General features: G+C 36.3%; 1 protein-coding gene across 1 annotated transcript; it reads right to left on the bottom strand.

Annotated features, from left to right (window-relative positions):
• Positions 1 to 1558: 1558 nt before the first annotated feature.
• Positions 1559 to 2581, bottom strand: LOC132278016 (F-box/kelch-repeat protein At3g06240-like). The gene has a single exon (XM_059779850.1). The coding sequence runs from the start codon at positions 2579 to 2581 to the stop codon at positions 1559 to 1561; it is 1023 nt and encodes a 340-aa protein (XP_059635833.1).
• Positions 2582 to 15851: the final 13270 nt, after the last annotated feature.

Below are 15851 nucleotides of genomic sequence, written 5' to 3'. Positions count from 1 at the left end.
TAAACTAAATTTGGATAAAATTTAATTTGGTTCTATAATAAGTGACAAATGTAGGTGATATTGTATTTGAGTATACCTAATATATTGTATGCTTTTAATTCTGGTCTCAAATTGTTGAACAGGTTCTAAATCGGATGGCGTTAATGGGGAGAGAGAGTCTGATCCAGTGGCTGCTTGAGTCAATGGCAATGAATGATGATATTTCAGGCACGAAGATTGGTGCTAGGCCAATTGAACAATGCTCTGAAGAAGGCTTCTTGGAAGCCATCTTCTTGAATGCAGTGGAGAATCTAAAGATGCTGGTTTTGGAGGGTATGGAAGTTCAAACCGGTGGCAGAGGAAAGACAAAATCAGAGGAGACATGGAAGAAGAAGCTAAATGAAGATACAGTTGGAAATTGTATCACTGAAGTGATGCTCATACAAATTAGAGATCCAAACAAGGAATTTGAAGCTGTTGGCGAAATGATGATTGGGCTTGTTGAGACATCGATTACATGTAGAGAAGAAAGAGGATTTCTTATAAAGGGTGTTCATGTTGCTGGAATTTCAACTAAAACAAGTGATCAAACTGGCAAAAACGAATATCTATGGAGTATTTCTATGAGAAGCAGCAGTGAGAAATTTGCGAGGAATGTTGAAATCTATCTTCCTTCCTCCATAACAATGAAGGCATTGTAATTATTTATTTTTGTTTATTTTCTTTAAAATTTTTATTTGGGATTAGAATTCAAATTTCCTAATAAACCTACTATGTGCCATCTACCATTCTACCTCTTGTTCTTGAGCATATTGTATATGATTACAAATAAAAACTTGGTTATATTTGTAAATATGTTAATATGGTTTCGGAAATTTGGGTTTACAATGTCTTAGGTTCAAGTCTCAGTTTGAATTTGTCTCTCCAATTCTGCAGTACTCCACCTTGATGATGTTTGTGTTCACCACTCGGAAAGAAAATTTTCACCATACAATAGAAGGTATAAATAAATGTATACGCACTCACAAAAAACAGTTTGGTCAGTGTCCAAAGTCCGAAAGCTTGAAACATAAATTTAATTTACTGTCTGTAACAAACTGGAGTATAGGATGAATGAGAATTCAATACACAAGGATACCCCTAAACCAACACATACACATGCAATTTTAACAAAGAAAGGGTCACATTAACATCGCAGCTTAAAAGCAAACCTTCCGGTAAACATTTGAAACAAAAGATTCCACTTCCGGAAGAACAATAAAAATTTGAATCCCATACATGCACATACATATTTAAATTAAATTTCTACTAGCAATGGTAGGAAAATTGAATGACAAAAACATAGGAAAATAAAGAAAAAGCAAATTGATGGTCAAAAATCAAATTGTGTTTACTTTCACCTTCTTTATGATCTCTTTGGGTGAAACAAGGCTCTCCAAACAAGTTACTGCTTTGTCCCAGTCGGGAACATTTTTAAAGTCCACATACCTATGTGTTTTTTCTTTTAGATTGCACATAACAAAGTCGCTATCAATTGCAAATAAAATTTCATTTTCGTCGTTTGAGAAATCCAAATGCATCAGGAAATGGTAGAGGATGGGAGGACAAACTCGTATTTAGTCCAAGACTCTCTCCTGCCGTATTCCTTCATCACCCAAAAGGTGATCAAGTCATCGGAGCTAGATTGTAATAGGAGATAAAGATATCCTTTGACAATTCCGACCAATTCAGGAATTTCAGTCAAACCAGGAGGTAATGGAACATCTCCGAATTTTTCCTCATCTAAACTAAGAGAAGCAATTTTACTCCCATCTTCATCGAACCAGTGGAATTTGCCATTCAAAAACACTGCTGAATCAAACACAGATGAAAAAGGAAAATCTGAAATCCGTCCCCAGCAATTTGATTTTAGTGAATATAAACTCATCCTAATGAATTTTTTTTTTTCATATAATGAGACTTGAACAACCTTGTAGTCATCACGGGATGCATCATAGCCAAGCCCAAAAGATGTGGTATTAGCAAAATTTTTAAATGGTGAGTCTGGCAATTTAAACATTTCTCTAGTTGACAGATTCACCAGGTATAACGTGCGATAATATGTAAAATAACATAACACCAAGCCATGACAAGATCCGGCTATAGTCATCCCATTCTTCTGCTCATCATCATAATCATCACCGTCACCATCATCATCATAATAACCATAACCATAATAACGATAACCGTAACCATCATTATCATCAATATGATCGTCATTAAAGATGTCAATTCCATCAACGTGATCATAAATATCAACCCTAGTGCTCTCGCCGTCTTCAACCATGCCGCCGCAAGACGACACATAAAGACTCCACATTGGATGAGGAGGATATCCCACAACGTTAAACGAATGTGTGAGGACGAGTTTAGAGTTTTTGGATCGTGTGAGGTGAAGCTTGACAAAGTGAGAATCTGCCAACATGGTGAGCCAAAACGTGGATACACGCTTAAATCGTACAATAGACACCACGGATAGTCTTGATAGTATTTCGACCATGACATCGTTTGGGAGGGTTGGTGATAACTCGTCTCCCTTCACCCTCTTTGTCTTCTTAGCCATACCTCCTCAACTAGTAGATGTCTAGAGTTCGTCGCCGGGAATAACCACCTAATATTTCAGTCAAATTGGAGTAACGGTTAGCGTCCGATCTACCTGTCTACCTTTCTCTCTCGTCAGTCCAGGCCAACTCCACTATGTGTTGCTTGCTTCTATTTCTCTCTCTAGCGCCGACCTGATGATGATACAAAACCCTTGCTTGACTGTCTTCTGTTTTGCTTTATTAAAAGCATGTGGGCTTGATGTCACGCCCCGCTTATGGAAGTTACGCCACGCAGGTGACATACAGGCGCTGAGTAGGATGTTGCATGGCGACTGCATGGTATGGGAGTTCCTAGAGTCTTCCGGAGTAGTCTAGAGTTGTGTAGAAGATTCTAGATATGTGAAGAAATGTGTAGAAGTGTGTGGAAGGTTCTAGAGTTCTCTAGAGTTGTGTAGAGTAGTATGGAGAGTTCTAGAATGTTGTAGATACTTATGGATAAGTATGGAAGTGTGAAGATGGTGGGAGAAGATTCTAGAGAATCTATCTCTACCATCGGTTAGAATGCATCCTAGCCGTTCATTAGGGATGGGGATGCCTATAAATAGGAGTGGGACTTCATTTTATAGACAACAAGTCCTAGAGTGATTCTTGAGAGCTTTGTAGAGAGCTTGAGTGCTAGCCTTGTACAAAGCATTCTTTGAAGTAATAGAATTGTTCTTTCCTTGCCAACTTAAGTGCCTTAATGTGTGTGAGTGTGCAAGCCAAGTGAGGAGAGGGCGAGGGACACTACAACATTAGTAAGTGCACGAGAGGTGTGTTGGCTAAGGTGTGCACGGGAGTTAGGCTGACCAAGTACTTGTGAGAGTGGAAGCAACGTCTTTGTGCCGCACCGGAGCAGCTAGAGTGGTGCTGAAACTCTAAGCCCGTGATAGTTGGTATCAGAGCAGGTTCGTCAAGGGAGTTTTGTTGGAGTAGACATGGCTAGCAGAGGAGACCACCAAGTCCACGTCTTGGAGTAGAGCTTGGAGGAGAAGCTTGCCACACACTTGGTCTACACGGAGACCAAGTTTAATAGGCTCGAGAGAAGGATGGCGGAGCTCTAGGAGCTAATTGATGGCATCGCTAACAAGGCGCAAGAGAAGGAAAGGGACTTGCATGATCGGGTAGACGACTTGTGCGTGGAGATTGCTGAGTGTAAGAAGGAGTTCTCCCAGGCGCCCGAGGTCATGGTGAAGCCAAGGAAGAAAAAGGCGCCGGAGCCCAAGGAGTATGATGGGGCAAGGAATGCGCGCCAGATTGACAACTTCTTCTGGCACATGGAGCGGTACTTCGAGTGCATGGAAATCTAGAACGATGAGGAGAAGGTGCAGACAGGCACTATGTATCTCACGGACACTACCGCTCTATGGTGGAGGCAGCGCTTCATCAGTAAAGGCGCAAGAGCGGGTGACACATGGGAGGAGTTCAAGAGGCAGCTCAAGAGGCAGTTCTACCCTGAGTGCGTCGAGGACCTAGCCATGATCAACCTAAGGCGCCTGAAACAGAAGGGCAGCATAAAGGAGTATGTAAAAGAGTACTCCAACTTGATACTAGAGATCCCAGAGATGCCGGAGCGGCAACGCGTGTGCTTGTTCATAGATGGGCTGCAGTCTTGGGTGGCCACGGAGCTGAGGAGGAGGGAGCCTAGAGACTTGGCATCCACAATGGCTATAGCGGAGCGCCTTGAAGACTTTAGACGCGATGATAAGAGGGTCACATCTCCCAGGAGGGATCACGGCAAAGGTGGGAGAGACCGGCGCTTCAAGAAAGGGAGTTCGCCCAAGTCCAGTGATGATAAGCACAGCGATGAGGAGAGACGCCCGCGCCATGACAAAGGCAAGGACCATGGAGAGAGGTCCAAGGCTAGTGGCAAAGGGGAGCGCCGAGACAAGGGCAAGTGGGAGCTGCCAAAGTGATACTTGTGCGAAGGGCCACACCTATTGAGACATTACCACAACAAAAAGACCATGAGTGCCCTTGTGATAGATAAGGGCAAAGGTAAGATGGATGATGCGGGTAGCGATGAAGACAGGTGCATGGGGGCTATGCAGATGCTGAGTAGCATGGCGCATGACACCAAGAAAAAGGGCAAGGCAAAGAAAGTAGCGGCGGTGCGCTATGTGGATGCGCAGGTTGGTGGCAAAGCCGTGCAAGCGTTGGTGGACACGGGCGCCGCACACAACTTCATTACCCCGAAAGAGGCGCAACGACTTGGCTTGGAGATGCGCAAGACGGAGGGCTGGATTAAGGCCGTCAACTCTGAGGAAGCACGCGTGAGTAAAATGTGCAAGGAGGTGGAGCTATGCATTCAAGGATGGAAGGGCAAAGCCAACTTCCAGGTTGCGGAGATGGACGACCACGACATGGTGCTGGGGCTGGAATTCATGGATAGGAACAACGCCGCGCCACTACCATGCCTTGGTGCGTTGATAATACTTTGAAGTGAAGAAGGCAAGACCGCATGCATGGTGCCGCTCGTGGGCAGGAAGGAGAGTCCAGAGGTGGCAGTGAACATGATGGAGCTCGTGAGGACCTCACATCTCCCGAAGGGCGCTTGTATGTTTGGGCCAAGGACATATGCGCAAGTGTTGATGACCTGCGAGAGGTTGGGTCAGCTGAAGAAACCATGACCAGGGCGTCACGGAAATGGGTGGGGGAGAATGTCACGCCCCGCTTATGGAAGTTACGCACGCAGGCGACATGCAGGCGCTGAGTAAGATGCTGCATGGCGACTGCATGGCAAGGGAGTTTCTAGAGTCTTCCAGAGTAGTCTAGAGTTGTGTGAAAGATTCTAGATATGTATAGAAATGTGTAGAAGTGTGTGGAAGGTTCTAGAGTTCTCTAGAGTTGTGTAGAGTAGTATGAAGAGTTCTAGAATGTTGTAGATACTTATGGATAAGTATGGAAGTGTGAAGATGGTGGGAGAAGATTCTAGAGAATCGATCTCTACCATCGGTTAGAATGCATCCTAGCCGTCTATTAGGGATGGGGATGCCTATAAATAGGAGTGGGACTTCATTTTGTAGACAACAAGTCCTAGAGTGAGTCTTGAGAGCCTTGTAGAGAGCTTGAGTGCTAGCCTTGTACAAAGCATTCTTTGAAGTAATAGAAGTGTTCTTTCCTTGTTAACTTAAGTGTCTTAGTGTGTGTGAGTGTGCAAGCCAAGTGAGGAGAGGGCGAGAGCCAGTACAACACTAGTAAGCGCACGAGAGGAGTGTGTTGGCTAAGGTGTGCATGGGAGTTAGGCTGACCAAGTACTTGCGAGAGTAGAAGCAACATCTTGGTGCCGCACGGGAGTAGCTAAAGTGGTGCTAAAACTCTAAGCCTGTGACATTGAGCCCACTTGATCAGCACCCACATGGGTTAGACCAACCCAAACAATTCTCTCCCTCCCCCGGCTCCACTAACCATTCTTTATTTAATAAACTTCCTTTTAATAAAAAGATTTTCTTAAGCTGTTTTTGGAATGGGAGGATTTCACTGGAATTAAATTTGGAAAGAAATTTCATTATGTTTGGACCCCTATTTACCAAAACAACCCCTCATGGTATATATATATATATATATATATATATATAATTTGAAATTGTATTTTACTCCACCTTTGGGATATTTCCGATCTATCGCAGCGAAGAAAAAGCAATCACCGAATATTAGTTTTATGTAATTATTCTATTAATGGCAGAATGTTTTGTGGTTTTCTTTTTCCTTTTTATCTTTTTTTGTTTTCTTCTTATAGATTTGGTCAATTGCCAATTGCCCAGTTGATGCATATAGGCGTTATTATTCTACACACGTCCATGGGTTATAAATAGTACTTAATTGACTTTTATTTTCTTTATTTTAAGAAACTTACAACAGAAATAAAATAATCCAGTAAAAAAACACTTTTCCGTCACTACCAATTGTTTATTCGCAGCAATAGAAACCAAAAAAAGTTAATCAAAAGAGATAAATAAAATGACCATTAAATAAATATTGTTTGAAGTATTGATTATAAAGCAAAACTCAAATTTCAAGATTGATCCATGTTTTATACTCATCTTAATAAAATATTTTGAATTTATTCAGCAACTAATTTAGAATGGAGACTACTATTGACTTCATAAATTTTTTAGAAAAATCATGCAAAACAACTGTTAATATATTATTATATATCCATCTAAATGTTTTCAGTGTTTTTTTATTTTTTATATTTTTTGGTAAATTAAACGTTCAAAGTGTTGATCAGTAAAAGTATGCCAAAATATGTATAATATCATTACAAGAAAAAAAAAAAAAAAAAAAAAACTAAAAATGATGACTTTTAATTTTAGATTAATTTTACTTCGTCTTAGTGGCTGCTTGTGAATTTGGCAAAACGTAGCCAAATTATTTTATTCTTATTTCCTTTAATAAATTGTCTAATTCTGTCATTTTTCTTTTACGATATTTAATGGTATGAAAAGAAAATGTAAGTTTCTTAAAATAAAAATAATAGAAGTAAATTAACTAATTGCCGTAAGATTAGATTCTATGACTACAATTAAAAGTAAGTATATAATTTCTTATTCTCAAGGAACAATTGAACACTACTGTATAGGACAATACTTAGGCCCTCACTAGTGAGATCTAAGTATTCTCACCCCTTAAGTGATCCAATAAAAATAAAACATATTATCTTTTATTAAATAGGTCAAAAAAAAAAAAAAAAAGTAAATAAATCGGATCCTACTTGAATGAGATCGGGTAAAAAGGTTTTTTTTTTTTTTTTTTTTTTTTTTTTTTTTACGGTTCTCTATTTTCTGGGTTTGGTAAAGTGTGGGCTCTTCTTCCTCTCGAGTTTATAATCCTGATCATCATCATTCAATTGAAAGAGGTATGATCTATTTTTTTGTTTACACATTTAGGATTTTTTTTTTTTAGAAAAGGACTTTCCACAAAGGATTATGATTCTCTTAGTTTCTATTCTTCTCTATTTATCCCTAGCCAAGTAACATGAACTTAATTTTTGTCGTTTTTTGTTCAATTAATTTATTTGGAAACATATGGCAAATTCTTTATATTCACCCGAGAAGGTAATGCATATGATGGGGAAAAACTGAGTGTTGTCCCGCTTTGATTCTCTGGATGGTCATAAATAAACAATCATTTCTATTACTTCTTATTGTAACTTAATTTACTGCAGGTGAATGGGGAGCGTAGATTATAAAAGCTTAAACAATGAGGCTTCAGATGGGGAGAGAGAGAGGGAAGATGGCGGAGAGAGAGCGCTTGTGCCTGGTGCCTGGTGCCTGAAAGTGAGAGAAACACCAGACATTAAACTCTAGAAATAAAAAATAAAAAATATATAAAAAAATAAAAAACTAAACCCTTTTTATTCGATCTCATTTGGATAAAATCTGACTTATTACCTCTTTTTTTTATTTTTATTTTTTTGACCTATTTAATAAAAAATGAGGTGTTTTATTTTATTGGACTACCTAAGAAGTGAGGATATTGTAAGTATTGTCCATATATGTATGTATATACTTTTTTTTTTCAAATTTCTTTTTATAAATTCCAATTTATTCCAAACAAAAAAATAAAATTTCATTTTAATTATATTCCAATTCCTTTTCCATTCTAATTTTAAATCCCAAAAAATTTGGTTACAAGCAAAGCGTTAGTCACTTAGCGGTCCCCAACCAATAAGAAGGCTCCAATTTTTTTATTTCCAACCAATATGAAGGCTCCAAATTTTTTATTTTATTATATATTATATTTTCTCTAAAAAAAATTATTAACCAATATAGAGATTTAATAGTGGACATAATAATGGGTTTAAAAGATTCTATCCTTTCTCACTTTTTTTTTTTTTTTTTTGTTTTTTTCTCTTTATATATTATAATCTCTCTAAAAAATTATTTCCTTCTAAAATGGACACATCCCACACCAATGCATGTACCTAAGTCGAAATAATATTGGTCAATTAAAAGAGGTCTACCAATTTACTGTAACTATTAGGTGCAATAATTATTTTTATTTTCATTTTTATATTTTTTGTGTGAAATAAAATTTTATTAATTCCCAAAAAATAATAAGAACATTATTACCTCTATATATAGATTTGAATATAAGAGAGAGAGGATTGCGTTGAGTTCAATACCACTAATTTTGGCCAAATATTAAATATTTTTCCAAAATAGCTATTACTTAGGTTCAATTTTACTTTTTCATTATTGACACAGTTAAAAATATACAAAAAGACAACTTTATACCTAATTTTTTAATTTCATTTATTTCAAAATACCCTCTTCCAATATGACATCTTTTTTAAAACAGAAGTAATTTCATATAATTTAAATAACCAATTTACCCCTCATTATTACTCCTAACAACTACATTCACCTCCCTCTCCCTCCCTCTCTCTCTCTCTCTCAACAATCTGCTCAATGGAGGCTGCTAGATGCCTTGCCTTTTCCATTTTCCTTTACCATTTTTCCTTTCTCTCTCTTCTAAAAAATTAAGGTTTTATTCATGAATAATGATAGGGAGACCGATGAATTAACCTCGAATAAATACCGAATCTGACATATTTTTATCCACTCATCTACTTAAACAGTTTTTAGAAATAATTATTTAACACAATGATAAGAATAACCAACAGCGATTCCTTTTCAGTTCCCTTATCATTACTCTTCATTCATTTATATACTTTGACAAATGTAATAGACTCATAGTCTAATTCAATCAAAGATATATATTTTCAAGAAATTTTTTTTACCATCGATCCATCTTCTCAAGGGCGAATCCAGGAATTAACAATGGGGTGAGCTAAAATCAAACATAAATTTAATAATGCAATTTCTTAAGCAATTTTTTTTTTTTTTTTTTCTATAACATAATCTATAAATATATTTGAATTCAAAGATTACAAAATATCTATCTGCTCGACGAGTCTTTATGTGTTTGTCAGAATTAGAAAATTAGAAATTAATCCATTCAGTTTTGAGTCTTTATGTGTATGTCAGAATTAGAAAATTAGAAATTAATCAATTCAGTTTTGAGTTGTCAGAATTAGAAAATTAGAAATTAATCAATTCAGTTTTGAGTTTACTAACCTTAATGATGCATTGAAGGCCTTAAAAATCAACTCAGTAGTGAACTAAAGCTTGAAGGCCTTCGAAATCAAGGCTTCAACTTGTACCAAGGGCGAATATCGGCGGAACGCAGAGGCCAGAGGAGGATGGTGGTGGATGTTGGCGGAACGCAGATTGCAATACTTAGGAGTTAGGGCAGGAGCAAAGGAGTGGAGCATATCACGAGTTTTTTTAACCAAAAAAAAAAAAAGAAAACATATCAGTAGTTCATGGCTTGTTGGGCTTTGAGTCTGTTTGGATAGGCCTTTATTTTAGACTTGGGCTTTTTGGGGTGGGCTAATACCACTAATAATTTTTTTTTTTTTTGGGTGGGCTAAATTTACCCAGAGTAATTAAAAAAAAAAAAATTGGGGTGGGCTGGAGCCCAGCCCAGCCCTACCTTAAATCTGCCAGTGCATCTTCTTCTTTTGATGCCTTCACTTCCTCATAAAATGAGTTTCTTACTAACAAAATGAAAAAGACAAAAAAAAAAACAAAGAGCTGCTAGTACACCGTATCTATATGCTCAATATATATCATCATATTTACATAGTTCCTGAATTAGTCGATGAAATTGATATCATTCATGATCACGGGCTCGGATATATAATACATTATTAATTCAATAATTTAGTTTACTCTTTTTTTGGTAAATATATATAATTTGATTTGCTTTACTTTGTTCTGTTCATGCCATATAAAAACAGATTTCTTACTTGATTTAACTCAGATTTGTTAGTTCTTACTTAAATATTTTCAAATGAGTTTATTCAAACATGAATTGCATCAGATAATGTTAACATTAAATAAATTTTATTTTTATTTTTATTTTTAACTATATATATTTAAATGTTTATTTAAATATATATGTTAAAGAATTTTTTTAATTATAATATTCAACTTCATGTTTTTAAATTTAATTATAGAATTAAATTCAAATTTATTCATTAACATTAAATAAAAATGCATGTGAATATTATATATATTTAAAAATTAAATAAATTATATATAAATTTTATGTATTATATATATGTATAATATTAGAAAAAGTTCCCCAAATTAAATATGTTATGTACTATGATGAAACATGTAGCTTCCTGTGTTGGATCTATTACGATGAAGCATGTAGTTGCAAAAATATAAAATGTGCATGATGTGAAACAGTATCACATATGGAACAATGAAGGGCAGAAATGTCATTTTCACGGTCACAACAAATTCAAACGGATAACGATGCCTTTTTACATTTAAAAAGTGGTATGATACATTTGAAAAGTAACTTTTGAAATATAAATAAAAAACGGAACAAACATTTATAATATAAGTATAATTATTTTAAAAAAATATTTTAGTGTGATATTTGACCAAACTTGAAGAATGTTAATGTAACTAACCCTAATTGTAAGCCCACAAACTACATTGGGCTATCCCATTATGCCACCGACAATTTAGATCACACACTTAGCCTATTGACATATAATTTATACATAATTCCTTTTAAAAAAAAACCCACCTGTGTGTCATTAATTTGAGCAATAGTACAATCACAAGTGTTAACATGATGGTGCTAACTCATCACCTGATGGGCCGTTTATTGGGCTTTGTTTCCCTTTGTTTGGGTTGTATGTGGCCAAATGGCCCACTTCTGTAATTATCTTTACATTTATATATCAGTTGATTAAAATTCCCCAAAAAAAAAAAAAAAAAAATGATATGCCAACTCCACACTACCACCACATTCAAATGATACGGTACCAGAACTAAATCTTATATACTAGACCAATAAGACAAAAATTAAAAAGGACCACATAATAAAGAAGCTAGGCTACAACATTATTCACCATTTTGATTTGGAAATCTTGTAAAAATAATAATAATAATAATAATAATTTGGAAATCTTGCATCCATATATTAATAAAGACCACAAAATTGAATTGAATTGAATTTACAACCACCCAGTTAGAAACAAACAAGTTAAGGAAATAATCATACCTAATAATAAATGGAACTGTTTATAGTTTTAACCTAAGTGACATTTCAAATGTCCTCATGGACCTCATCTACATATATTCTTGTATATACTAAAACTTTGTATATACGTAGTACTTAATTAATTGCTTCCTCGCTATATGCTTCATTATTTACAAGTGCAAAATGACCATTTACATCCAGGAAGTCATCGGCCTGGCGTAGTCTTTTACAATATTCACCTCCTAATCACCACTTGGATACCACTTGGATAGAGTTGCATCACAGAACATGCATTAGAATTCTTGTCACTGAACATTTGATCCGCATGAGTCGGATATGGAGACGGGTATGAGGAATATGCCATGACGTAACCTGATTGGCATGGCCTTGATTAAATTGGGATACAAGATCACCATAACCCTCATTAATGTAACCATGATTATATGCAGGTGCAGGTACACTATAATGCGAGTACTGAGGGTGGTACCCATGGTACTCCATTTTGTTCACCTCAACCTCGGGCTCCTCCTCCTTGCTCGCACCACCACCATCACACTATTGTTGCAGTGGAGACAATTCAAAAAAACAACTTTATTTATTCATTTCAAAATATCTTTTCTCATCTAATAATACGTTTGTTTCGAACTTAAGATGATGTCACGACGAGGCTCACCCCCACTCACATTGTTAGAGTTCAAAAGTTGACGATGTACGACCTCTCTAAACTAAAAGAGTAATGCCATTCAATGTTGTGAATTCCATTTATGCCCTTGTTAAAAGGAATGTAACAATTCTTATGCACCATTTAGGCTTTATGACTTTCATACTATGAAGCACCGACACGGCTCTAAGGGTCGACGTGTCCGACACGGACACGTGTATCCTAGGCTTGGACACGTGTCCGACACACTCTAATCGTGTCTTGCATATTTTAATATATTTAATGTAGCCGGACACCGATCGGACACGCACCGATCTGATTCCACTGTGCCTCTTCTTTTGCATTCTCATCTCAGGGCTGAGATATTTCACTGTGCCTCTTTTACCTAAAGTGGTGAAGGAAGAGGAAGAAGAGAGCCAAAGAGGTAGAAGTTGAGAAGGGAGCCAAACCTAACATGGTATCATATATATGTGTGTGTGTGTGTGTAAAAATTGTGAAGATAGAGAGACCTAAGAGAATGATCAGAACAATGGGGTACATGAAGGCGTAAATTTGATTTTGATGTTGAGTTTATGGATCTCAAATTGTGAAGATAGATGAGGATTAGAGAGAGACGTGTTTGCTTTTGTGTTCAAATTGTGTGTGAAGATAGAGGGGATAAGAGAAGGGGATCATATTGTGTGTGAAGATAGACGGGGATCAGACATGGTCACGTGGGTCACCGAAGAAGGAGAGATTGAGAAAAAGAGGGGTTAGGTGAGATGTCAGTGTTGTTTCTTTTACGTGTATATATATATATATATTATTTTATAAATAGTAAATATTATATATATAATTTATACGGGTTGTATTTATTAATATATATAAGAAATTAAATAAAAGTAAATATTTTTTTATATATAATAAAAATTACTGTACATTATTATTTTATTGCCGTGATGCCGTGTTCGTGTCTTATTTTTTTTGAAATTTACCATGTCGCCGTACCCGTATCTCGTGTCCATATCCGTGCTTCACAACTTTCATATAATAAGGTCACAAATAATTTTCCTCAGTGCGTCAAGGTGAGTATAGCCCATATTAATAGCAACGACCAATGGCACCTTAACCCTAACACCAGTCCGTCCATGACCGTTGGATGGATAACAACTTCAACGACTAATTGAAAATTCAAAATTCAAACCAAAACTCCTACTAGGAACAAACAACATAACAGGTCCTTCATAACTCTCCACTTGAGAAAGCTGTCACAATTCACAAAAGAATTAAGAAGAAGACATGGCAACACAAGGCAAGAGCAGTAAACATGTATCTTCTTCTCCTTTGCTAGTATCAACCCATTGCTCAGGATTAAAATCGTTGTATTGCACACGTCGACGCCAATTCTCTTGTTCAGAGTTGTCTGATCATCATTTACTGAACGACCCTATATCAAGAAGATCAATGACCGTTGAAGGACAAACTGCCCAAAAGAAATCCACTTCCCTTTCCTCTCCTATAACGCGGACAAGATCACGTGACGACTGCATCAAAAACGGGCGAGTGGTTGCAAAAATGTACTGGGAAAGAGCCCAGCAATTAGAGACAGAGCTTACTGAGCTTGATAATTGGTTAAGCACTGAAAAGAAGCTTCGGGATGGTCTAAACAATTGTGGAAGAAAAAATGAAGTTTGTGCAAAACGTGAGCTTATGAAACTGACACATGGAGGTTATCTGCATTATATTAATGTTGCCACATTGGGTTGGCCTTGTCGAAAAAATCTGGTCATGCAAGTTTCAGAACCTGCAATGTTATTTGTTGAGGCTGGCTCAAGCATCCCACAGGTAAAACAAATGATCAGTACTAATATATATATATATATAGTTCAGTATAATCTGTGTACTGAGTCATGTAATTAATGTAGAGTTCGTTTCTAAAACAATCATACTAGTTTTGATTTTAATTTAATTAATGGAAATTTTAGCTAAACTAAATTTTGATAAAAATTAATTTGGTGCTATAATAAAAGACAAATATAGGTGATATTGTATTTGAGTATACCTAATATATTGTATGCTTTTAATTCTAGTCTCAAATTGTTGAACAGGTTCTAAATCAGATGGCGTTAAGGGGAGAGAGAATCTGATCCAGTGGCTGCTTGAATCAATGGCAATGAATGATGATATTTCAGGCACGAAGATTGGTGCTAGGCCAATTGAACAATGCTCTGAAGAAGGCTTCTTGGAAGCCATCTTCTTGAGTGCAGTGGATAATCTAAAGACGCTGGTTTTGGAGGGTATGGAAGTTCAAACCGGTGGCAGAGGAAAGACAAAAACAGAGGAGACATGGAAGAAGAAGCTAAATGAAGATACAGCCGGAGATTGTATCACTGAAGTGATGCTCATACAAATTGGAGACCCAAACAAGGAATTTGAAGCTGTTGGCGAAATGATGATTGGGCTTGTTGAGACATCGATCAAATGCAGAGAAGAAAGAGGATTTCTTATAAAGGGTGTTCATGTTGCTGGAATTTCAACTAAAACAAGTGATCAAACTGGCAAAAAAGAATATCTACGGAGTATTTCTAAGAGAAGCAGCTGTGAAAAATTTGTGAGGAATGTTGAAATTTATCTTCCTTCCTCCATAACAATGAAGGCATTGTAATTATTTGTTTTCGTTTATTTTCTTTAAAATTTTTATTTGGGATTAGAATTCAAATTTCCTAATAAACCTACTAAGTGCTATCTATCATTCTACCTCTTGTTCTTGAGCATATTGTACATGATTACAAATAAAAATATGTTAATATGGTTTCGGAATTTTGGTTTACAATGTCTTAGGTTCATGTCTCAGTTTGAATTTGTTTCTCCAATTATGCACTCCACCTCGATGATGTTTGTGTTCACAACTCGGAATGAAAATTTTCACCTAAATGCATACGCAAGCAACAAAAAACAGTTTGGTCGTCAGTGTCAAAAGTTCAAAAGGTTGAAACATAAATTTAATAAACTAGAGTATAGGATGAATGAGAATTCAATACACATGCAAGGATATACCCTAAACCAACAGAAACACGTACATTTTAACAAAGAAAGGGTCACATTAACATCGCAGCTTAAAAGCAAACCTTCCGGTAAACATTTGAAACAAAAGATTCCACTTCTGGAAGAACAATAAACATTTGAATCCGATTCATGCACATACATATTTAAATTAAATTCCTAATAGCAATGGTGGGAAAATTAAATGACAAAACATAGGAAAATAAAGAAAAAGCAAATTGATGGTCAAAAATCAAGTTTTGTTTATTTTCACCTTCTTTATGATCTCTTTGGGTGAAACAAGGCTCTCCAAACAAGTCACTGCTTCGTCCCAGGATTGGGGAACATCGTTAAAGTCCACATACCTATGTGTTCTCTCTTTTAGACTGCACATAACAAACTGGCTATCACCAATTGCAAATAAATTTTCATTTTCGTCGTTTGGGAAATCCAAAGGCATCAAGGTATAGGTAGAGAATGGGACAACAAACTCGTAT

The sequence above is a fragment of the Cornus florida genome, unplaced genomic scaffold (genome assembly GCF_030987335.1).
Source record: "Cornus florida cultivar Cherokee Brave unplaced genomic scaffold, ASM3098733v1 CherokeeBrave_3.0.0_Hap2_Chr10, whole genome shotgun sequence".
Taxonomy (NCBI): Eukaryota; Viridiplantae; Streptophyta; class Magnoliopsida; order Cornales; family Cornaceae; genus Cornus; species Cornus florida.
Note: the sequence above shows the minus strand (reverse complement) of the source record. Positions and strands in the feature narration are given on the sequence as shown.

Coding starts and splice junctions, on each gene's coding strand:
- LOC132278016 (XM_059779850.1), bottom strand. CDS start 2,581: ATGGCTAAGAAGACAAAGAGGGTGAAGGGAGACGAGTTATCACCAACC.